The sequence below is a fragment of the Hyperolius riggenbachi genome, chromosome 4 (genome assembly GCF_040937935.1).
Source record: "Hyperolius riggenbachi isolate aHypRig1 chromosome 4, aHypRig1.pri, whole genome shotgun sequence".
NCBI classification, from domain to species: Eukaryota; Metazoa; Chordata; class Amphibia; order Anura; family Hyperoliidae; genus Hyperolius; species Hyperolius riggenbachi.
The window spans coordinates 93,750,047-93,776,030 of NC_090649.1; the positions used below are offsets into that span (position 1 = coordinate 93,750,047).

General features: G+C 41.1%; 1 protein-coding gene across 3 annotated transcripts in view; it reads right to left on the reverse strand.

The window, feature by feature from the left end:
* Positions 1-282: 282 nt before the first annotated feature.
* GRHL1 (grainyhead like transcription factor 1) overlaps positions 283-25,984 on the reverse strand; it is a 67,146-nt gene continuing 41,444 nt past the window's right edge. For 2 of the 3 annotated variants that reach the window (XM_068280311.1, XM_068280313.1), the window contains exons 9-16: positions 21,511-21,669; positions 18,944-19,031; positions 16,482-16,621; positions 15,355-15,392; positions 14,241-14,329; positions 12,186-12,271; positions 10,751-10,815; positions 283-6,422 (exon numbers count right to left, since the gene is read on the reverse strand). In XM_068280311.1, the coding sequence (XP_068136412.1) occupies positions 6,308-6,422; positions 10,751-10,815; positions 12,186-12,271; positions 14,241-14,329; positions 15,355-15,392; positions 16,482-16,621; positions 18,944-19,031; positions 21,511-21,669 (780 nt within the window). In that variant the 3' untranslated portion in view covers positions 283-6,307. The remainder of the gene's footprint in view (positions 6,423-10,750; positions 10,816-12,185; positions 12,272-14,240; positions 14,330-15,354; positions 15,393-16,481; positions 16,622-18,943; positions 19,032-21,510; positions 21,670-25,984) is intronic. The other variant, XM_068280312.1, reaches the window with a different exon arrangement.

Genomic DNA, 25,984 nt, shown 5'->3' on the forward strand with positions numbered 1-25,984 from the left:
TCTGCTCACCCTGTGCCAAACTCACCGGCAGCGTACATATTCATACTCCCCTTATTGTGATCATACTTTGTATGGGGGGGAAATCATGGTGGCCACACCCCTTATAGGACCCCCGGGAGGCTAACCAAAGGGGGAGGAGAGAAGTGGTATGACCAATGGAGGGACCCAGCAAAGGCTTTCTGGGGGAGAAGCGAGATTTGTAGTTATGCCCCTAGCTGCAAAGAAGTTTCCCCCTCCCCCCAAAAAAATCCCAAAAATAAATACACTTGATTTCAGAAAAGGTATATAAAATATATTTGTTTAGTTAAAAAGCATACATAACAGATGTAACAGAACAGGGACTTTTTTTTTTCCTTAAAAAACAAAAAACACACTACAACATACCATCATCCACTATAATGCAACCTCCAACCAAATCCTTCTGCCGCAGTCCACAACAAGATATCAATACAATTTACATTTTTTTTTTTTTTTTTTTTTTTTTTTTTACACATGATTTTTAAATTATATCCCTGAAGATGGCAAAAACAGAAACCCTCACTAATATTCTGTTAAACCGACCAATAAAAAACGTAATATATAAATTTATGTACAAAACCAAAAATGTTCCAGTGTCTGTACACTCAGATGTATAGTGCAGAATAATCTGAGGTCTCCATAGCAAGAAATCGCAACAACTTATAACAATGAAGGAAGATTAGATTGTCCTGGGATAAAAACAAAACAAAAACAAAAAAATAAAATACTTTGTTTCAATGATGTGATCACAAGAGATGGTCCATAAAGTCTGGTACTCGCATCCAATTTGGGTTGGCCAAGGATTGGTGGATTTTACCACCTCCATGTAGTGAAGAGCATCCCACATAATCTGCCAATAGTATTCAAAGGGGTCGATTCATAAAATGCTGTGCGGAAAAAATATATATATCTGGTCGGGAAAATACCACATTCAGTATATTAGACTTTGGTCTGTTGGGCCTCCTACGACATGGAGGTGGTAAAATTGGCCGATCAAAATAGGATGTGTGTACCAGATTTAAGATGCCAATAATTAATGTATGAAAGCAACTTTAACCAGTTCTGGACTGCGTGTAGTTTAAACTACACTGCTCTTGTGGCTGCTCAACCTCCCTGGCGTTATGATCATTTCCAGATATCTGTTCTAAAAGACGTGCAATTTTTTTTCACAAGCTTTTAGACCCTAAAAACAAGAAAGAAAGAAAAAAAAATAAAAACATACTACTGCACGTGCAATTCAGGGTTCCGGCGATCGCTGGACCCAAAATAACTCCTCCCTTGAAATTGTTGCTATGCCTTGGAGTGGGAATAGTATTTAACGCTGCCCAGAATTTGAAAGGCAGCAGAGAGAGTCCTCAATCTGCTCACCCTGTGCCAAACTCACCGGCAGCGTACATATTCATACTCCCCTTATTGTGATCATACTTTGTATGGGGGGGAAATCATGGTGGCCACACCCCTTATAGGACCCCCGGGAGGCTAACCAAAGGGGGAGGAGAGAAGTGGTATGACCAATGGAGGGACTCAGCAAAGGCTTTCTGGGGGAGAAGCGAGATTTGTAGTTATGCCCCTAGCTGCAAAGAAGTTTCCCCCTCCCCCCAAAAAAATCCCAAAAATAAATACACTTGATTTCAGAAAAGGTATATAAAATATATTTGTTTAGTTAAAAAGCATACATAACAGATGTAACAGAACAGGGACTTTTTTTTTTCCTTAAAAAACAAAAAACACACTACAACATACCATCATCCACTATAATGCAACCTCCAACCAAATCCTTCTGCCGCAGTCCACAACAAGATATCAATACAATTTACATTTTTTTTTTTTTTTTATTTTTTTTTTTTTTTTTTTTTTTACACATGATTTTTAAATTATATCCCTGAAGATGGCAAAAACAGAAACCCTCACTAATATTCTGTTAAACCGACCAATAAAAAACGTAATATATAAATTTATGTACAAAACCAAAAATGTTCCAGTGTCTGTACACTCAGATGTATAGTGCAGAATAATCTGAGGTCTCCATAGCAAGAAATCGCAACAACTTATAACAATGAAGGAAGATTAGATTGTCCTGGGATAAAAACAAAACAAAAACAAAAAAATAAAATACTTTGTTTCAATGATGTGATCACAAGAGATGGTCCATAAAGTCTGGTACTCGCATCCAATTTGGGTTGGCCAAGGATTGGTGGATTTTACCACCTCCATGTAGTGAAGAGCATCCCACATAATCTGCCAATAGTATTCAAAGGGGTCGATTCATAAAATGCTGTGCGGAAAAAATATATATATCTGGTCGGGAAAATACCACATTCAGTATATTAGACTTTGGTCTGTTGGGCCTCCTACGACATGGAGGTGGTAAAATTGGCCGATCAAAATAGGATGTGTGTACCAGATTTAAGATGCCAATAATTAATGTATGAAAGCAACTTTAACCAGTTCTGGACTGCGTGTAGTTTAAACTACACTGCTCTTGTGGCTGCTCAACCTCCCTGGCGTTATGATCATTTCCAGATATCTGTTCTAAAAGACGTGCAATTTTTTTTCACAAGCTTTTAGACCCTAAAAACAAGAAAGAAAGAAAAAAAAATAAAAACATACTACAGAGAGATCTGCAGCAGCTCCTGCATATAACTCAGGGCTGGTGCACACCAGAGCAGTTCTGAAGCTTTTTAAAATGCTTGCAGGGGGAAAACCGCTTGGCTAATGAAAGTGAATGGGATGGTGCACACCACGGCAGGTGGTTTTTTCCACAAAACGCAAACTCGGGGGCTGCAGCATTTTTTAGATTTCTGAGGCATTTCTGCCTCAATGTTAAAGTATAGGAAAGTGGAAAATTGCTCTGAAAAACGTTAGATCAGAGCGGTTTTCCAGGTGTTTTTGTTACAGAAGCTGTTCAGTAACAGCTTTTACTGTAACAATATATGAAATCTGCCACACAAAAACGCTCCAAAAATACTAGGCATGTTTAGAAAACGTCTCTAAACGCGCCTAGAATTGCTCTGAAATCTGCTTCAAAAACCTCTAGCATTTTGCAGATCTGCTAGAGGTTTTTGGTGTGCACTGGGCCTCACTCAGGCACAGGATTACAGTTCTGGGCTGCAGATTTCCACCCCGAGCGTGACTCAGGATTACCCCTAAGGAGGTTAAGCCTGATGCGCCATAGTTTTCCCTTCACTCGATCCTGAACACAGGACACAATAGCGTGTCCCTGCTGGCTCAGAACTCAGCTGTCTGAAGAGAGAGCTCCATAACTAGGTCAGGAGCAGTTTTCATTGGGTCCTGACCTCCTGATCACTGTGAGCCAATCACAGTGACTGGGAAGTGAAAACATGAAAAAAAAAGCCTCTGTTCCTTAAAGGGAGCAGAGGTTCCCATGCAAAATGAGCTAATGCAAATTGTATGCAGCTTGGACTAATGAGATCACTTCCTACTGAAATTGCATTAAAGGCTGCATAAAATTTGCACGCAAGAATTACTGGCATCTCAGACCCCCACTATCGTCACAGACTCTCCACCTAACCCTGCTGAAATTATTTCTGAAAAGCCCTGATAAGCATCTTCCAGCAGCCAGCCATGTAATCAGTGCTGAGGAGGCGGGTTGGAACAGAGTCCGGTCAGAACCACTGATTGGTTGGCTCTGCTTGAGTATCCGCCTCCTGAGCACCTTCATGAGATCATCCGATATGTGTACACAGAAGGCCTATGTAACACAATATGATCATTTGCGATTATAGCAGGTGACCATCTACTCTGTTTCGGTGTCCCCCCCTCCTGCCCAAAAGTCAGCATCTTCCTCTTCAGCATTCTTCTGTGCTGGACATCCCCGATGGACCACTGTTTTATTGATCACTTGTATCTGCCAGTGGCTCTCTCCCATCCTCTCTGGAGGATAGTATGTGCTGCTCAGAACAGGTGGGAGCATGTGTGTACAATGATCATTTGAAAACAGTCGCCCAAAATGATCTAAAAGTCTAAATTGGGCAAAAAAACTTAAGTCCGTATTTTCAGCAGGACAAATCTATTTAAAGAGGAACTCCAGCCTAAACAAACATACTGTCATTAAGTTACATTAGTTATGTTAATTAAAATAGATAGGTAATATAATCCCTTACCCACACTGTTTTAAAAGAACAGGCAAATGTTTGATTTCATGATGGCAGCCATCTTTTTGGTTGAAAGGAGGTGACACCTCTCCCAGTTGCTAGGCAACGTGAACAACATAAGAAATCCCATCATGCTCTGCACAGCATCAGGGAAAAAAAGCCCGGGCTTGTTTTCTTTGATGGGTGGAGCTTAGCTAAAAATGCAGCTAAAAAATATGCTTTGGTAAGAAAAACAAAGTTCTGATGCTGTGAAACGGTTAAAGAAACACCAAGCCTTTTCAGTTCTGCTGAGTAGATTTTTAGTCCGGAGGTTCACTATAAGGACTATACATTTTTACAATTTATCAACGTAATGGACAGGGGGAGGAGAATCTTATTTTTAAATTTTGCCCAATCAACTGATACAGATTCTCTAAACTCTAATCTAAAGCTTTAAAAAAAAAAAAAAAAAAAAAAAAAAAAAAAAGGCTGTCCCCATGTAAAAGTACATCTGTCAGAACTATGAAGACATCCTACTCTCAGAAACATTTCCGGTGTGTAATGCTGATCCTGTGGTTACAGTCCTTTCTGAGTTACTTGCTTCAAAACAAGAATGCAGATCAGGAAGCCCAGATAAAAGGCTGAACGCCTGATGTGAATTGCTGTAACCATTGGAGTGTTTTACAAAGAATTATAGTTAAATTATTAACTAAAAATAGTTTCCTGCCTGTATAGCTTAAGGACAACCGAAGCCAGAAAAATATGTAGGCTGTCATATTTCCTTTTAAACAAGATCAGTTGCCTGGCAGTCCTGCTGATTCTCTGCCTCTAATACTTTTAGCCATAGACTCAACAAGCATGCAGAAGATCAGGTGTTTGACAAGGTTGTCAGATGACAAGGTTAGCTACATGCTTGTTTCTGGTGTGATTCAGACACTACTGCAGCCAAATAGATCAGCACGGCTTACAGGTAACTGGTATAGTTTAAAAGGAAATAAATATGCCTGCCTCTTTTTCTCACTTCATTTGTTCTTTAATTTGGTTAAACTGGCAGCGTCATTGTGGCAACTTCTTGTCTAGGAAAACAAACAAAATAAAAAATGGATGGTGCAGGATCCTAAGCAGCAGAAATAGTAAAATTTGCATGTTTGTTAGCCATTTTGTATTCGTGGCATTTTTTAAATAAAGCTTTGTAGAAAATTTCTAGCCTGGAGGTATGAAACAAAAATAAATTACTTTATTGTCCATTTGCAGTATACACAATGCAGTAATCCATAGCAACCAATCAAAATAAATCTTTCACTGGCCCTCACTATACAATAAACTGAAAAATCATTGGTTGTTGGGTTTTTTATTACACTGCAATTGGCCTGCATGCTCTTACACGGTTAAGCTCAGTTACTTCTGATAGTAGAGCACATAATACACTGACTGGATACAAATATGGCTTCCCCAATTCCTGAGGAGGAGGACCACCTCTTGTACCTTGTGACGGCTTGACAGATATTTATTCACTGAAGCCAATTTTTTGGCACCTCAGACCAATACTCACCATATATACATACATAAGACAAATCATCACCATATATACAAAAATATTCTCATACTGTAAGTTCTATATATTATATATGCTGTAAGCTCATGTATACACATTTACAAACAGGAAGTAGTTACAAAAAATAGATATTGCACTTCTTATATACATTGCAGCTTTGTGGGCGCTGGTTTTTCGCAACAAAACCCATTATTGTTCTTCATATACAAGACAGATTTAAAAATTCTTAAGGCAATAGGGCTCCTTGTGCGATATTACGTTGCAGACCCCTCTCCTCTTATCACAGGACCCAATAACATTCCGTCAACCCAACCAAAGAGGTCACACTAACTTTTTTTTTAACTTCTTGTACTCGCAGATACAATAGCGTAACATGTTGCCCTAGTTTGTTGAAGGACCTGAGCCTTTCCACCATTAGAAAAAAGGGGACCTGCAACATGTTAGATCTCACGGATGACAATTTTTTCTGTACATGGTGGAGTTGTGCAAGTGCTGATTGTAGGCGAAACCGATCAGTGGACATTCCGTGGGATGCACTTGTAACAGCAGTCTGACTTTCTTCATGAAAGCTGATCTGTGCCCTTGCATAGCGAATGGTGAACATTTGCCTCAATAGTCCAGTCTATCGCAAGAGACGAGGCTAGATTTCAGTCAGCGTGAGCTTGTAGGTCCCCCCAGACTCCTCAATCTGAAGCTGGAAGGTGTCTTCATTTGAATAGTGCCGAATGATGTTGTCATCCATGTTCACAAGAATCCTAAAGGAAATGGAGAGACAGATTTAGAAATCAAACGCAGGACAGCAAAAATATTAAGAACCCTAAACATGGCTGGTAGGGTTAAAGTGGGTTAACTCCTTATTGCCCATATGGCTATACTACCTTTTTTGGTTCCAAAATTATGTTGGTGTGTGTATATAAATAAATTAAAACCCTAGTTCGCCCAGCTCAAAGTGCAGCAATGTTGAGGAGCAGCTATTACCATATGTTAATATCCAGTTAACTAAAAAAGTTATTTACCAAGGAAAAATTATCTGAAGCTTGCTCACACCCCGCCCCCCCCCCCCCTCCCCCCAAAAAAAAAACAAAAAAAAAAAACACTCGTGTTAGATTAACCATTTCAGCCCGCGAGTATTTTTCATCTTATGGACGAGAGGAATTTTCACATTTCAGTGCTTCTCCCATTCATTCCCCAATAACTTTATCACAACTAAATTATCTATACCTTGTTTTTTTTCCACCACCAACTAGGCTTACTTTGGGTGGTACATTATGCTAAGAATTATTTTATTTTATTTTAAATGCATTATAATCTGAATAATAAGAAGAAAAAAAACAGTTTTCAGCCATTATATTTTTTAAAATCATTCATGCTACCACAATTAAAATCCACACATTTTATTTGGCCATTTGTCCCGGTTATTGTAACTTTAAAATTATATCTCTAGTATAATGTATGGTGACAATATTTTATTTGGAAATAAAAAGGTGCATTTTTTCAGTTTTACATCCCTCACTAATCTTTAGTCCATTATTTAATAATTATAGGCCCTCTTCACATAGATCTTTTTTCCCCTATAGTCAGTAGGTGTATTTTACTATTTCAACACAAGATGTCCCCACTGAGTAAAATTCTATGCACAAGTACGCTATATAGGAACATTGTTCCCATTCATAAAATTAATGATCGGGTGATGGAAACCTGTGGAAATCATGGCGGGAGATTCTCTATTTAAGAACACTGTTTTTGAACAAAAACAGTGTTTATTTTCGGCGGTAATGTATGGATTGGCACATTTCCTCTGTATCGGTACCTTAGTCTGCTCTCTAAAAATTAGTAATCAGGAAAATTTGTGAGCTTACCGGGCATTGGCAAGGCAACTAAGCCTATGAAGCAAAAATAATTTAGTAGAGGAGTAGACTCCAGCAGTCTTGGCTCACTCAGACAGGGGATCAGACATGCCCATGTGACTAGCTGGACTGTTAGACACTGCTCCTTTAAGAATACGTGCTCTAGCAATAGATGCAGTAGTATGCGTTGCAAAGGGAGATAGAGGACAATGCTAGCACTGCAATTCAGGAATTTATTGTAGAAAGTTTAAAAACTTACAGTCAGCGGTGGTGGGCAATACAGATAGTGGCTAGGTGGGCGCCAGGTCAGATGCCTTCTCAAGCTTCTGTTTCGCACCGCTTGCGCTTACTCGTTACTCAAACATTTGAGAAGGCATCTGACCTGGCGCCCACCTAGCCACTATCTGTATTGCCCACCACCGCTGACTAAGTTTTTAAACTTTCTACAATTCCTGAATTGCAGTGCCAGCATTGCCCTCTCTCCCTTTGCAAAGTGAGAATGTAATCTACGACATACATTGGGAGTTAAGGAGATCTTACTCTCCCATTTAAAAAAATTTTTATACTTGGGACCCTCTGCTTTAATCAGTGTACTTACCATAGTCCCCAACCGTCCCGTTTTCGTCGGGACTGGCACGATTTGGGAGGGCTCTCCCGCTATCCCGCTATGACCCCTCAGTGTCCCGGCTGGCTGGGGGGTCAGACGCAGGGGCGGACTGTTTGCGCAGGAAGGGAGGCAGCCAGTGAAAGGGAGCTGGTGGCAAAGCGGCGGAGAAGGGGGGGGGGGGGGGGGGGAAGTCTCCCCTCACCTTGGTACTCCCTTTCCTGGCTCTCCCTTCCGGATTAATGTGTCTCTCTCCGATGGCGCAGCGGCTGACAGCGGGCGGGGATGACTTACTGCTGTTACGCAGCCGCCGGAGAGAGCTGTGATCTGTGCGCCGCCCGCAAGTCTGGTCTACTCAAGACCAGACTAGCGGCGCACAGATCACAGCTCCCTCTGCCGGCTGGAAGGACATCGGTAAGTCCTCTGCACCCGCTATCACTCTCCTTTCCTGGGGGCACCTATACACCTGGCTATACTGGGGGCACCTATACAGCTGGCTACATATACTGGGGGCACCTAAATACACCTGGCTGCATATACTGGGGGCACCTAAATACACCTGGCTGCATATACTGGGGGCAGCTATACACCTGGCTGCATATACTGGGGGCACCTATACACCTGGCTGCATATACTGGGGAGACCTATACGCCTGGCTATACTTGGGAGACCTATACACCTGGCTGCATATACTGGGGGCACCTATACACCTGGCTGCATATACTGGGGAGACCTATACGCCTGGCTATACTTGGGAGACCTATACACCTGGCTACATATACTGGGGGCACCTATACACCTGGCTGCATATACTGGGGGCACCTATACACCTGGCTGCATATACTGGGGAGACCTATACACCTGGCTGCATATACTGTGGAGACCTATACACCTGGCTGCATATACTGGGGAGACCTATACAACTGGCTGCATATACTGGGGGCCCCTATACACATGGCTGCTTATACTGGGGGCACCTATACACCTGGCTGCATATACTGGGGAGACCTATAGACCTGGCTGCATATACTGGGGAGACCTATACACCTAGCTGCATATACTGGGGGCACCTATACACCTGGCTGCATATACTGTGGAGACCTATACACCTCGCTGCATATACTGGGGAGACCTATACAACTGGCTGCATATACTGGGGGCCCCTATACACCTGGCTGCTTATACTGGGGGCACCTATACACCTGGCTGCATATACTGGGGAGACCTATAGACCTGGCTGCATATACTGGGGAGACCTATACACCTAGCTGCATATACTGGAGGCACCTATACACCTGGCTGCATATACTGGGGACACCTATACACCTGGCTGCATATACTGGGGAGACCTATACACCTGGCTGCATATACTGGGGAGACCTATACACCTAGCTCTATATACTGGGGAGACCTATACATCTGGCTGCATATACTGGAGGCACCTATACACCTGGCTGCATATACTGGGGAGACCTATACACCTGGCTACATCTACTGGGGACACCTATACACCTGGCTACATATACTGGGGAGACCTATACACCTGGCTGCATATACTGGGGACACCTAAACACCTGGCTACATATACTGTGGAGATACTTTAAATTGATATATTACTAATTTTAAAATGTTAATATGAAGGAAAATGAACCAGGATAGAAAGGACCAGTGTGGTTTGAATTATAAAACCACATATTTTTCTTAGGAAATCTTTATGGTATGCGTGACTAGGGGTGTGACGGGGGCGTGATAAGGGGTGTGGCAGAGGCGTGGCTTAAGTGTCCCTCTTTCTCATCTCAAAATGTTGGGAGGTATGGTACTTACAACCCCTTTCCAGACAGTTTTTATGTTCCTTTACATAAATCTCCCTACTCTGGCATGCAACCAAGTTCTGTACCATGCCAAATTCTATAATCTTTTTCTTGCCTACCAAGCCAATGGTCAACACTGTTCAAAACACATACATAAGAGATCATTACCAACACCAATGAAGCCAATGAAGAGCTAATACAGCAGGTGAACATGGAGCCATAGTGGGCTTGGGTGTGGTTGCAAAATCTGCATCCCCCACTGCTAGTCAGCTTTAAAGGCTCGTACACACGCCGTACTAAAGGCAACTGACGTCACCTCCCGCCGGGCGGGTTTTCAGCAGACAGTACAGCGTGTGTACAGTCTGTCGGCGGACTGATAAGGCTGTTTCTGAATGATCCGCCGGGTGGACCGCTCAGAAACAGCCTCATCAGTCCACCGACAGACTGTACACACGCTCTACTGTCTGCTGAAAACCCGCCCAGCGGGAGGTGACGACGGACCCGTTGTTGCCTTTAGTACGGCGTGTGTACGAGCCTTTAGTCACTTGTAGGTGGCTTTTCTCGGGGCAACAACTCACAGCTGTCATCTAATGATCTTACACCTGCAGTATACATAAGAGGCCATTTACACTGCAAGAAATCTCCTCTAAATGCAGGAAACAGCTCAGGATGGTGGTGTGTGTTTTCAAAGTGAAAAATATATGAGTGCCACATAAATACAGAATGAAAATGGGCTCATGGTATTCTTGGCAGCCAATGATATGCTTAAATACTTAGACAACTTTAAATTACTTTCAGCTAAACACGCAACTAGTACTCACCCTTTTTTGCATTTCTTAAAAATTTTCCCAATTTTCTCAAAAGGAACTTCATATTTTTCTGAAATCTAAACAAGCAAGAAAACAAAGTGACTGATAAATCACAAAAGTGAAACGTTAAATCACAAGAGTACTTCAAACTATAGAAAAAGTTATTGCTCTGTGGCTCGAAACAGGATTTTAGGCAACCTTTTTTAAACATTAAAAAATTGGAGAATCTAGATGTGTTATTAGAGAGGACAAAATAAAAACAAGTTAGAAGCAGCATTTGTGCCGATAGAGACTTTATCCGCTTTAAACTAATCATTATGAGCCTAACATATCGTATATAAATTAAGCATATGATAAAGAATTATGTCAGAGGTCACCTTCAGTGAAAACAGTATGACAAAAGGATTTTGTTCAGAGCTACATCCAGAAGAATGATATGCAAATTAGTAATCTTACCATGCATGTCAGAGGAAGGGGGGGGGGGGACCCCTTAACCTCAACCTTCCTAATGGCCTTTTAATGTGGTGGATGTTTTTCGGACCAGCAGGGAAGCTAAGGAGGAAAGCTCGTCTTTCTACAAGATCTACTTTGGCTTATTTCATTTGCTTTCACCTCTCAAACAATTGGAAAATTTAGTCTGGAAGATCTTGCTGTAGGTATTGTCAGAATATACGTTTTTTCATCATAAGTTAGTACGGTCACCAGCGCCAAATACACACAAATTGAAAACAATCAAGAGATGACAGCAGCCGGAATTCACACATCCCAGTATATCAAATCAGTCAATTTTTAAATATTCCCGCGCTGACAATCTCTTATATTCAATCCAGATGATCACTATTCCACTAGTGTACCCCACACCTAGGAAGCGAAACCGGTCGGTAGGAGACCAACAGCATCTAGTTTTTAAAGTTTATATTGTTTTCTATGGATTGGGGAACCCTGTGATATGGAACCCCCTATGAGAGTTCATATTCTGGTTTTATCCCTTTATGAACATGTTTGTGGTTTGGTTCTATCTATTGGATTGAAATAAATGTTCTGCACTTAGCATATCTTGTAGAGCAGGAAGGAAGGGAAGAGAACAAGGTTCTCCTCTATAGGCTGGTCAATGAAGAGTTCTTCCATGTGGGAGGTGTTACAATTTATTTCAGGGGTCCCATATTCTGATTAATTTGTCTTGGGAGTCCTTGATAATGTTGGTTAGGTTTCATTTCACATGACTGGAGCAAAGCAAAGCTCCTCCTCCGCCTAGATCAGAAGAAAAAGGGCTGTTTGCCACCTCTCAAACCATCCAGTGTTTATATTAATCCGTAATACACCAGCACTCATTAGCATTGCTTTATAATGCTGGATTTAAAATTTAAAAAGTTGCCCAGTTTTCATCATCTCTCTGTATAAAACAGCAAACCTTTGTGTGAAAAGTCACGTATGCCAGAATACTTACAGCTTCCATCAGTCCCTTTAACGACGGAGATTTCAACATGAGAGCATCAAACACTTCCTCAGTCTCCCTCCGCACATAAAGCAGCACTGCAACAGAACAGGAAATGGCAACACTTTAGCTTTCTTTTTAAAATTAATGGATTGAGGAGAATAAAATCAAAACTGCTGCATTCCCATTGGCTCATTACACCCACAGAATACCCCCTCAGTGGCATGGCGAGAACACGGGGATTACGCCCCTAAGTTACTCCACTACAGGAGGGCCCAACTACTACTTCACTTCCTCTGATAAAGGGGTCCATCCTTCAGATCAGGTGTGTTTGTGGCTACACTTGTTATGGGCATGAACATTATGATGCCCACACATGTTTTACGACCCTTGAAAGATGGACTCCCAATCTGTGAAATCAAAGAACAGGGGGTGTGAACATTGGGGGTCTCCATCAAACTTTTGCTGGGGCTCCATGATTAATAGTTATGCCCCGGGGAGAACCCATCAGCTCCATTAACTTCTATTTACAGGGACACATTCATTAAAAAATAAATAAAGGTTCAGTAAAATACTGCATTTGCCGTTTCAGACTTTTTATTCCAAATTCACTAATCTTTCCAATAGTTCTGTAATTTATCAAAAAACTGCATGACAATGCATTAAGATTTTTACCTCATGAAACCTTTTTTTTTTTACGTAATGAAACCTGCACTGAGTAGGGAGAAAAAAAAAAAAATGTGATACTTTCCGCTTCTGTCGTTCCCCACCGCCATTTTCTCCCATTCCTCCCAGTGTCCTGGTGACTCTCCTGACCTTTACCCTGGATTTTCTTTGCTTCCGCATGTCGCATGACGGTCAGAAGTACGCACACTCCCCGCCTCCTCCGTCCTAGCGTCTGCGCTCCACTGAAAAGCAAGTGTCAGACGCTAAGTGATTAGCATCTGACGCTTGCTTGTCAGTGAAGCGCAGACGCTAGGACGGAGGAGGCGGGGAGTGTGCGTACTTCTGACCGTCATTATGCGATGGGCAGAAGCGAAGATAATCCAGGTTAAAGGTCAGGAGAGTCACCAGGACACTGGGAGGAATGGGAGAAAAACGACGGCTGACAGCGGGGGAACGACAAAAACTGTAAGTATCTAATTTTCTCTCCCTATCCAGTGCAAGTTTAATTTTACCAGAGCCTTTTGGCTTCTGGTATCCTTTAAGGAATAATGCAGTATTTCATTCTATATTTGATGGATATATATATATATATATATATATATATATATATATATATATATATATATATATATATATATATATATATATATATATATATATATATATATATATATATATATATATATATACACACACATACACATACACACATATATACACACACTTTTTTTATGTTTTGGCTTTAGAGGCCCCCTTTTTGCATAGGTGCATTTTAGGAGATGCTTGGAGTCCCACTTTAAAAAAAAAAAAAAAGTAAACAGCATTTCTGCATTCACAGACATCCGTCATTGGCGCAGGATGTAACTGAGTTATTCACATGCCGAGTACATTTTTGGTGCATTACTAAGGCCAATTTCACATCAGGGATGATTTTGGCTGTTTTGGCCATTGTGTGCGTTTTCTAGGGTAAAATGAAAATCCATAGACTAACTTTCACATCTATTGCTGCGTTTTCATGCGTGCGGTTCAACGTCCACTGGAGCTCTTAATTGTGCAACGCTTGCTACATGTTCCAATGGAAGTCAATATAAAACGCAAGCTCTGAGAAGAACATACATTATTAAAACGTTTCAATTAAAACGTTTTCACGCACGCAGTTACAGTTGCAAATCAAAAAATAAGAAAATTACCTGCGTTTTACTATGTGCTGTGACGGATTGGAAATGCATTAAAAACGCATACTCGCTGAGGTAAAAACACACCACAACGAATATAACCCCGCATGAAAATGCATATATCAAAACGTGTGTTGATCTGTCACTGACGCAATTTCAGATGTGAAACAGCCCTAACTATAACAATGCAGAGGCGCCAGAAGAGTAAAACTATAACAATGTATACCTCTCTTTGGTTCATCAATTCTTGGAATCTTCGGGGGAGGTGTCCCGAACTCTTCTTCAGGGCTGTACGATACTCTCTTCATACCAGTGCTGAAAGGAATAAAGCCTGAGGTATATCAATCTGTCGTATTACACAGCCAAGTGAAAGCTTATCGGATCAGGTCTACATTTGCAGTTTGATGCAACCTGGGTGTTGTACGTTATTTTGTTTTTACCACTGTTTAGCAGTTACAGACAGTGGGATAGCAATAGGGGGTGCAGAAATGGCTACTGCACCAGGGCTCCTGGACCTGAGGGGCCCATCAAGGGCCCTCCCTCAAATGCTGTATTAGCTCTTCATTGGTTCTATGCTAGTAATGATCACCTCTCTATGTGCTGTGAACAGTGGTAGTCATTAGCAAACTGTAAAGCCTGGTACACACTTTCAATTATGTATTGCCAATCACTGACCAATGTTACCCCCTCCATGTAGTAAGAGTGCTTGCCTACACCATCTGCTCATAGTGTTCCAAGTCTCTTGGCCTTCATACTACAGGGAGGTGGTAAAATTGGTCAGTGATTGGCCAATCATAATTGAAAAAAAAAAGAGTGTCCATTCTGTGAGGCTTTATCATCACAGATCAAGTGAGGAAATTTCTTCGAGGGACAGACGCGAACAGATAAAACATTTTGGAAGCACCCGTTATCTTGATCCCCCATAAAAGCAGGTCAGGGCCTTTAACAACAAGGCATCTTTCCATTGACATGTTAGCCTTAATTTACAGCTGCATTTTGGAGAATAAACATGCACTGTTACCAGAGCTGTGCTTGCTCCATAGGTTCTGCAGGTGATCACACTGCACAATGTCCTGCAACCAACCAGCATTCACAACGCATCCTGCATCTCCATAATGCAGACACACATGGAGCTTAAAATGGAGGGACAAAGAAAATCGGAGTAGCGTTCCAGTATTCCAGAATCCTTCCATTAAATAGCTCAGCTTGACTGGATGCCCTGGGCAGCTTCTCATCTCTCTGTTTAGTTTTTCCACAAAGATGACACTTTTCTTCTCTGCCTTTCTATAGAACCCCTCCAATCAATTAAAAAAACATTCAAAGAAAAGAAATAAAATTACCTCTCTCCTTCCATCTCTTCTGATGTCAGGGGAAGCACCTATAAGCAATGTCAAACAAGATCATGTAAGTACATGTAAGTAAAAGTACAGTCAATATTACATTACGCATGTGTGCGCACGCTAATGATTAGAGATAGGCATAAAAAGGCTGCACTCTCCAGATGCTCCTGTGGGGCCATAAATACAGGTTACAGCAGTACTAATTAGAAGCAAACAATTGTAACAAAGTAGTAATAACAAAAATGTGCTAAAAGAAATTGGCCTTGAGCACTTGCGAGCCTCTAAATAAACTGGCTATTAAAGGGTTAATGCTTTAAAGAGAAACCGTGACCAAGAATTGAACTTCATTCCAATCAGTAGCTGATACCCCCTTTTACATGAGAAATCTATTCCTTTTCTCAAACGGATCATCGTGTGTGTGTGTGTGTGTGTGTGTGTGTAGCGTGTGTGTGTGTGTGTGTGTGTAGCGTGTGTGTAGCGTGTGTGTGTGTGTAGCGTGTGTGTGTGTGTGTGTGTGTGTGTAGCGTGTGTGTGTGTGTGTGTGTGTGTGTAGCGTGTGTGTGTGTGTGTGTGTGTAGCGTGTGTGTGTGTGTGTGTGTAGCGTGTGTGTGTAGCGTGTGTGTGTAGCGTGTGTGTGTGTGTAGCGTGTGTGTGTGTGTAGCGTGTGTGTGTGTGTAGCGTGTGTGTGTGTGTAGCGTGTGTGTGTGTGTAGCGTGTGTGTGTGTGTAGCGTGTGTGTGTGTGTGTGTAGCGTGTGTGTGTGTAGCGTGTGTCTCTAATATTGTGGTGAAACCCCTCCCACAGTGTGATGTCAGGAACATGGTCCTGACAGTTTCCTGTCAGTGAACCTCATTGCATTGTGGCTGTTTACAGGCGTTTGCCAAAAAAAGCAAGCAGCATCTCCTTCCACTGACATCACTTGCCCGCAGTAAAAATTTCACCATGTGATAAATGACAGAATGCAAGTCAGATAGAGTAAAGATTTTACAAACAGGCAAACTCATTTATACATAATTGTTGTAAAAATTAAGCACTTTTTTATTACATTATTTTCACCGGAGTTACTCTTTAAACCTGATGCCCCCTAACATTTAGGATATTTTGTGGCAGCTAGAGATAGATACTTACATGAGTGGTGCGCTGGAGGTTGGCAAAGTGAACATCAGGAATGAAAAGGACAGGCTGTGTGTCCATGTCCTGCATGGGTTTGAACACAGTGATGTCTGTCCTTTTGTGGGTGGGAAGAAGTGCCCCTTTTACATCTGTAACTGCAGAACACAATCCATGAATAAATCAATCCAAAGACTGAATTTAAACCAAGTCTAAACTACTACAAAATCTTATCAGATGATGCAAGATTTTATAAAATACTGATGTCTGATTATCAATGACTCATTTCAACTCAATATAACTCAATATACTATAGCATAGATATTCGTTTATAGTCTAGAAAAGCTGGATTTCTGTGAGAAATTAGACATCAGAAGCTTGAGGAGTAGCCATAGCTAGGAAGGAAGTAGATTGTGGACATCTTGCATCACATGACTGCCCGGACAGGAAGTCTATAGTCTTCTAATAGGCCAAACACTACAGTTTAGAAACCGCCGCAATGCCATCCGCCACATCCATTCATAGCATATGTGCACAAGGGTAAAGATGTATAGTGCGCAGGAAATAAACCAAAAAATACTTGTTTACTACTTAAAGCGAAATATACCAGGACAAAAGCCAAACAACGTTAACAAGAGCTGCACATGCTGCAGTATGAATGTATACATTATACAGGGTTTTCACAACAAGAAACTGGGCATTGCAAGTAAACATAATAAGCACAAGATTTAGGTTTGCTTCAAGACATTATAGCCAGAAATCCAGTGTTCATTTACAAAACAATCATTGGAAAAATATACATAACGACGATTGTTTTGTGTTCCATGCACAACGGAATGTAAATAACTAGTCAGAAGAGAAATGTGGAGTAGGAGAGAGTGTACATATTTACACACTCCACACATTAGCTACACAAGAGACGACTAATCTTACATAAATTGTATAAGTACTCCACAATATACACATAATGATGTGAGCACTGCCAAACATCGAAGTACGGCACTGAAAATATCTAAGTGTACCTTTAGTTGGGGAATTACTTAAACGTGCTGAGTTTAAAGGAGAAAAGAGAACAGGAAATTAAATCTTTATGCAAGCCACACTTATTGGCATCTAATTGACCATATCTAGTCACAACCAATAATCAACACACTGACTGGTCCAACACAGTAAGTGGAGTACCACAAGGCTCTGTTTTGGAACCTTTCTCATTTCATTATAAAGCGACAGAGGAGGATATTAAAAACTTAGATAAAAGTGAAGTGAACCCGAGGTGTGAGTTATATGGAGGCTGCCATATTTATTTAAGCAATACCAGTTGCCTGCTATTCTACTGATCCTCTGCCTCCAATACTTTTAGCCATAAACACTGAGCAAGCAGGCAGATCAGTGGTTTCTGATAATATTGTCAGAACTGACAAGATTAGCTGCATGCTTGTTTCTGGTGTTGTTCAAACGCTACTGCTGACAAATAGCCCAGCTGGACAGCCAGGCAACTGGTATTGTTTAAAAGGAAACATATGTTAGCCTCCATATCATTCTCACCTCATGTTCACTTTAAGGCACATTTTATTTATTGCATTTCATAAAAGTGCAATTATATAAAAAATAAAAGTTCTATTGCCGTTCATAAAAATCAAAAGTTTAGGCTGCAAGCTGTCACTAAGTTTTGGTTGGCATAAGTGCAACTGGCCCCTTCCCCTACTGTTTCCCTTTTGTGCCCCCTTCTAGCACAGAGTAGGATAATGTCATGAGGCAGGGATTACTGACTGTAGTCCCCAGCTGTAGCCACGCCTTACAGTACTGACTGCCAGCCAATGGACATTAGACAGATAATGATTAGGGAGGCTTGGCTTCAATGGGAGGAGCACTGCTGTGCCACTACTCCCATGACGTGTCGCGTCTGAGGAGCCCCAGTTAGTCTTGGTGTTTGGCTGGACATTCTGGTTTGGAAGCTGCACCATGCCCAGTACACGGCTATGCCTCCTCCTTTCCACTGCCATACTTCTGCCCATTCTGCAACCCTCTAACATTGATTACACACCTTCCCAACCTCCAGATGGCAACATCACCTCTCCACTATACCAGTCCAGACAGCAATCACATGGGGAGAGGAGAAGGAGTTGGTGGCCAAATCCAATGGGGACTCACATAGGTCAATAGAGCCTCACTTGTGACAGTAGCCGGAGCTAGAGGGAGGAGTCACAGCAGAAAATGTTACTTTTGAGAGACATGTTTGCCTTTTTTCTACCCCACACATGGTCTTATTTGTCTGACTTATATAATACAGCTTGCATTCTTGTCAACAAGTTAAAGCAAGGTGGATAAGAACAGCCACTTGAAATATATGCGCAACATTTTCTCGAGATCGCTTGTACTGTACAGTAAATGTATCTGTTGCAGTAGCCTCCATGCACTGTATACATCCCAGCCTTAGCACAGCATAACAGTCTTCAAACACCCCTCTAATTGCTACTTACAAGCAGTGATCTGGGAGCTGGGCTCACTACACTTGCCTTTTCGCTTGCTCTGTTTGCGCTCCTCGTCTCGGATTTTACGCTCAGCACCCTGAAAACAGAGAAAACGTATTTTGAGATTTACAACATTGAACTTTAGCTTAAAAAGTACAAACAATCGGAGATGCTGATTGCACGGACACAGTGATAACTATGCTTTTATATATACAACATTAACATTTTCTGCAATACAGGAGGAATATACAAATTCCACCATCATAACATTCAGGCCATGAACTAATCCCAACACTCTAGAGCTTCAAGGTGAGAAAGAACTAGAGAAAATGCTCATGAGGGTATTTGACTAAACTTGAATTTACACCTCATTCGTGCCTGAATTTTTTTACCGATATACATCAGTGTAAAGCTGTCCTCAATATTATATTTGCTTATCTTATTTTTATTTTTATCTGCTTTTCCCCAATTTTATACATCATTAAATTTTAATTAAGGTGCCATTTACTAAAAGAAAAAGTAAATTTTCACATATTATAAGCAAGCCCATAAATTAAGATGTACAGCCACGAGACGACTGTCTACATTGCAAGCATCAGACACCTGCTATTGGGTGCTGGAGAATTGGTGCCCAGGTGGTCCATGTTGTGTTAATTCTTTTAACCTTTCTAGTCTCCTACCCTTTTTGAATGTATAACTTTATGTCCATGTTCTGTATGCAATATGAGACAACTAGGTCCTGTAATAGTTCTTAATAGCGGTAAACCTTCCCAAGTCTGAGACTTCCAAAGTAACAGTTTATTACAAAGAATGGGAGGAGAAAAGTTATTGTAAAATACAAAAATATTTTATTAATCACCACAATACAAAATAATTAAAAATGACCAGAGCACACATCCGGGTGAAGCTACCTCAGGATTTGGGGCCACTAATAGTGGTTCCAATCACTACAATAAAAAAATCCTATGGTATAAGAACTAGCTAGTTCAAAAAGGTATTGGGGATCCCCTATGTAAAAAAAAAATTCTATAAAACTCAATTCTTAGGTGATACACAGTTCACAGCTGGGAACCCTTTCCAAGTGCATTTAACACAGGAAAAAATCATTGTAGAGTAATTGACCACTGAATTGTGAGTCCAGGTATCCGGGACCTATATGCAGATACACCAAGGTGCAGTCCTCATACAGGATCCATAATGGTACATATGATTATAATCCAGATCAGATAATACGCAAAAAAAAGTGTATTTCTTAAGTATAGAAATACGCTTTTTTTTGTATACCTGCATGTTCTCTTAAAGTGCCCACCACGTGAATTGTGTCTTTATAAGAGCGGATATCCTTTACCAGTCATACATATACCAATAACCAGATAGAACTTGGATAAGGACTGAATGTTGGCAGACCTGGTTTTCTTTTCCAATTTTGTGGTGTCCAATCAAGAATATATTGAGACAGCACCTGCATAAGGATCATATCCTGGCGGACTCTATCTGTTGGAATTGATACAAAGATTATACCTTGGTGGTTTTTCCTATCTGATCTGGATTATAATCATATGTACCATTATGGATCCTGTATAAGGACTGCACCTTAGTGTATCTGCATATAGGTCCCGGATACCTGGACTCACAATTCAGTGGTCAATTACTCTACAACGATTTTTTCTGTGTTAAATGCACTTGGAAAGGGTTCCCAGCTGTGAACTGTGTATCACCTAAGAATTGAGTTTTAGACTTTTTTTACATAGGGGATCCCCAATACCTTTTTGAACTAGCTAGTTCTTATACCATAGGATTTTTTCAATGCAGTGATTGGAACCACTATTAGTGGCCCCAAATCCTGAGGTAGCTTCACCCAGATGTGTGCTCTGGTCATTTTAATTAATAATTTTGTATTGTAGTGATTAATATTTTTGTATTTTACAATAATAACTTTTCTCCTCCCATTCTTTATGTCATAAACATGTTCTGTATGCACTGCACAATGCATGAGAGTTTACATAACCATGTTTGTATACCCATAGAGTAGGGGAAGGTATGTTTAAAATGATACCCAAGTTTTGGGGTACCATCAAATGTTTTGCTATGGACGCCAGAATACCCAGATAGCTCACAGTGACCCAGATCCCCTGGGATACTATAATGGGGCTCAAAAAGTCCTGTTACAAAAAAAAAAAAAAAAAATCATATTTAGCATTGAACTCCATGATTTATATGATTTCCAACTATACCACTGACTTATATAGTGCCATCAGGGAAAAGTGACCATTATTCTGTTGCTACTCCCCCCTATGCCATATAAACTGGAGTCACTGATGGGTAACAAGGCCAGGCCCCCTCTCCCCCATCACAGAATAATGGGTAAGGCTTGGGAAAGCAGAGCATCATTTTATTCTCCACGTTTTGGATGACTGCCCTAAGTACAACCAGATTGCAACTGCGCATGTGGCTGTCCTTGGATGTCTGAACTCCCATTACAAGCCTTACACCAGGTAACCCCCCTACATTGAGCAGCAGAGCTCCCACTCGAGGATTCACAGACTGGGCAGCTGAGCAAGCCCCATGAGGTTTACCTTATCACAGAAGACTTTGATCTGGCAGTAGGCTCGATGGATGGGCTTGTTGCTTCTGTTGTTGTAGCTGTATGTATCGATCTGGATGTTTAGCGGCAGCCCTTTCACCCCTTTCTGAGAAGAGAAATCTGTGCTCAGACAGTTCACAGAGATAAACACCTGTAGTGAGGAAGATACAGCAGGTCAGCACTGCACAGGGAAGACAGTCTTAGACTTTTACATGGCAAATTTAATTCACATTTATGTCAAACAGTCATGTAGACAGGTCTATTCATATACTCAGCATACACAAAATATCTCAAGTGCAAAGTAACACAAATATTGGGGGCCTGATCCGATTCACCTTTTCTCTTAAGTGATATTTTCACATTTATCAATAAAATGCCCTTTAAGTCACCAGCAAGCAACAAAACACTCAGAATAATGGTGGCAGTACTTTTTCATCTTCCTTTTTGGTACTCTTTCAATAGCAGAGTGCTGAAAAGTTAAAATCTTTCCTAGGAGAAAAAAAAAGTGAATTGGATCAGGTCCTGGGTACCCTTTACATGTTTTTATGAAGATAATCTGGGGGTCAATTGTGGGTGGGCATAAACCATTTGTTAAGGGGATGTGTAAATAGTCACTTCTTGCACTGACTTATATTTGAGTCTTCTCAGTTTAGCTCCCCTTTAAGCTGGAGTGTGAAGTGTGAAGGATATGGATTTTTCCTTTTAAAATATTATTAGTTGCCTGACTCTCCTGCTGATCCTGTGTCTCTAATACTTTAGCTACAGCCCCTCAACAAGCATGCAGATCAGGTGCTCTGACTGAAGTCAGACTGGATTAGCTGCATGCTAGTTCCAGGTGTGTGATTCAGCCACTACTGCAGTCACAGAGAACAGCAGGACTGACAAGCAACTAGTATTGTTTAAAAGGAAACATCCACATCCCTCTCAGTTAAGGTTCCCTTTAAATGGTCACCAGGCAGTCATCTGGTACCTGAATATGGGTTTATTTTGGGAATATAGTATAATTACAGTAAAACAAAACAAAAAAAAAACTCAAGGCAATCTAATAGTATGTTTTTCCAAGTCCAATTATTTTTTTAATATAACAAGAACACTTCATCAAATTACATTTATTAACTATGGCTTTCTAGTGCTCAGATGTTTTTCTGAACTCTTTTTCATTGCACAAATCCAGGACAGTGTTATGTATTCTCATTTCCATAGTACATACAGTATAGCCATTAAAGGGGAACTGAAGAGAGAGGTATATGGAGGTTGCCATGTTTATTTCCTTTTAAGCAATACCAGTTGCCTGGCAGCCCTGTTGATCCTCAGCCTCTAATAATATTAGCCATAGCCCCTGAACAAGCATGCAGCAGATCAGGTGTTTCAGACTTTAAAGTCAGATCTGTGCAATTTACTGGTCGAGCTAATCAAATGCACATGATAATGTGTCCCCAAAAGGCTGCACAACAGAAATTGACAAATCTATAGAAAAGATGCCTAATCTCAGAGACAATGTATAGACAATACGATTCATTAGATTATGATGTAAAATGTAAAAGTTTATTAAGGACTTATACAGAAACATCAAGAATTAAAAACGGTTAAACAACCCTCTTAAGCCAATCGTAATCAGAAATCTCTCCATGGACTGGGATAAAGTGTCAAATCTATATGTGACTAGTGCACAAAAATAAATATCATATATATTGCACAAATCCCTACATTTACATACCACAAATTGAACTACCTACATAGCTGTCAAAGAAATAAACAACCCAAAACATTTTTGTCTATAAATGCAAAGTGCTGAGTGCTGTCTAACTAACAACCTGCTGTGAACATGTCAATAAACCAATTCCAACCAATTTGCGGTGAAACAATAACGCAATTAATTTGCTGTACAATGCATAACAAAGTGCTTCCGTGCTTACCAATGGTGTATATACGGTCCCAGCTGCTGGAGGGAGGGGGGGGAGGGGGAAGTGTTGCCTTACGCGATCGCAGCGCTCTGCTGCTTCTAGGTAGGCTCACTGGCACTGACAAGACTAGCTGCATGCTTGTTTCTGGTGTTATTCAGATACCACTGCAGAGAAATAGACCAGCAGGGCTGCCAGGCAACTGGTATGGATTAAAAGGAAATAAATATGGCAACCTCCATATACCTCTTACTTCAGTTCCCCTTTAACTCTTAGAGGGAATCCTCCCTAAAGGGAATTATAGCAACCTAACAATATGAAATACTTGTACACCATTTCACTTCACAGTTACACCATTTTAGCATTCAGGGAGCTTGAAAACAGCAATGATAGAACCTGCTCACTCTGTAGTGTATTAGGAGAGAAGGACCACCAGGTGGCGATGTACTCACATCACTCCCAGCTGAACATATAATTTTAGTGGTTCAAGATCACCATGAGCTCGCCAGGGATTCTGTAGTACTGGTCCAAGCCCTGTCCAATAGAGCCATATGAATCCATACCATGCACGAAAACTGGCTGTACATATGTTGGATTGGTGTGGCTCTGAAATGTATGAGTTATAGGCTCACTATACACTAGCGGTTCTGGATGCAAGCTTGGCTTCAAAGGGACTCCGAGCACCTCATGGGCATGCCTTTAAGACTCCGACCAGTACTGCATAGTACTTAAAGATGCATACCTTTCTGTAGCTTGTGCTCTCCTCTTTCATTTGAATCGTCGTTCTACACCAAATAGTTTTTGTTCAATTTCAATTTACAAATCGCGACTGCCATCTTGGCTATGTTATAACTTCAGGGTCACCCATGCCTTTTCTGTTAGAGAAGTGCATCAGTGAATGAATCAGTAAGAGGAAGTGACACGCATGGCCATTGCAAGAGGCTCCTCCAGAGGGGTCATAGCACGACTTTGTTGGAAGTCGTCTGGCTTAAAGGCATGCCCATGAGAGGTGCTCGGAGTCCCTTTAAGGGGCATAAAAAGATGATTTGCATATTTGGGAATGATGCACCATGGGAAACTGCACAAATTTAGCTTTAAGTGAGCGACTACAAATTACTTCTGTTTTGAGAACATAAAATTATGCAGCATTGCTTTTTTGGTAAGAGGCTTAACCACTCCACTCTACTGGTTTTGGGTCAACATGAGCTATCTGGGCATTCTGTCATCAGGCTGCGGCCTTCATGCTTGAATACCACCAAAATGTAAAAAAGGATTTTTTTGTTGTTGTGTTTTTTAATAAAGTCACCTAAAGCTTAGTCTCTGGCCTCTTTCAGTGTAAGGGTTAGATTTAACATTGAACCTGTCACTGCTTTTAAGTTGGTAAGCCTAGGGCCGCGACTTTATTAGCAAGATGGGCCCTAGAGCAGCATGTGTCATTTTAAAGTCATACCACATGATTGTCAGCACAGTGGCTTAGCAGCTAGCACTCTAACCTCACCAGATTCCTGGGTTCAACTGCAATACTGGACACTGTCTGCTTGTACAGCCCTGTTTCGTTTGCAATGATTTCCTCAAGACACTCTTGCAAGGTTCACTCTCAAAAACTTAACAGTCAGTCAACTGGCACAACGCTAAAAAATTGATCCCAGACTAAGGAAGGGGTAGTAGATTACAAGCACAGAGTTCAAACACATAGCTTATACACAACCAGGATGGCTCACTGTGCCTGCTATAAATGGCCACAGCTCTCCTTAGCTCCCCATGGGCTTGGAGTCCCACAGGATAAAGAGTACTTTACAAGTGATTGCAGCTTTCATTTCACGATTGTATTAACCCAAAGACCTTTTTAAACAAAACAAGAGGCATTTGGGAAGGTTAAGAGTGAAGGGAAGGGGGGGGGGGGGGGGGAGCTTATGATCCCAGGGGTTGAAGTTTGGAGAACTAGGAGCTCAGTGAGAATTACCAGCTTTGCCGGACCACAAGTTCCAAAAATAAGAAACAAAGCTTTCCATGTCTTTTGAAGTCTAATTTATGTAGGCCAGTCAGTGACCATCAGTGCCAGTTCTTACATATACAAGATACACTATGGGTACCAAACATCGTAAGAGCTGTTCTCAGTGATGTAGCTAAGGAAGTATGGGCCCGAATGCAAGTTTTACATGGCTTCCCCCCCATCTCTCTATACACAATTGATACAACACACCAGAATGAGTCAAGGACAACCACAAGTGCAAGAAGGGGATGGGGAACAGTTAGAGTTACCAGCACAGGACCAATAAAAAGTTAATACTTGGGGCCCCTCTGGCCAAAGGGCCCTGGTGCGGTTGCAATCTCTGCACCCCCTATTACTACTCCACTGGTTGTTATTTATAATATTAGCCTGCATGATGTTCATTCTCACTTCTCTCTGCAGTGCGCTTCAGAAAAAGAAAAAAGGCAAAATAAATAAAAAGCTACAAAACACCTTTGAAAGATCAAAAAGATATGAAAAAAAAAAAAAGATGAGAAGTCTGAAGATACGCTTTGCTCGGGACAGCTATAAAGAAGTGGTAAAACTGGTTAGTG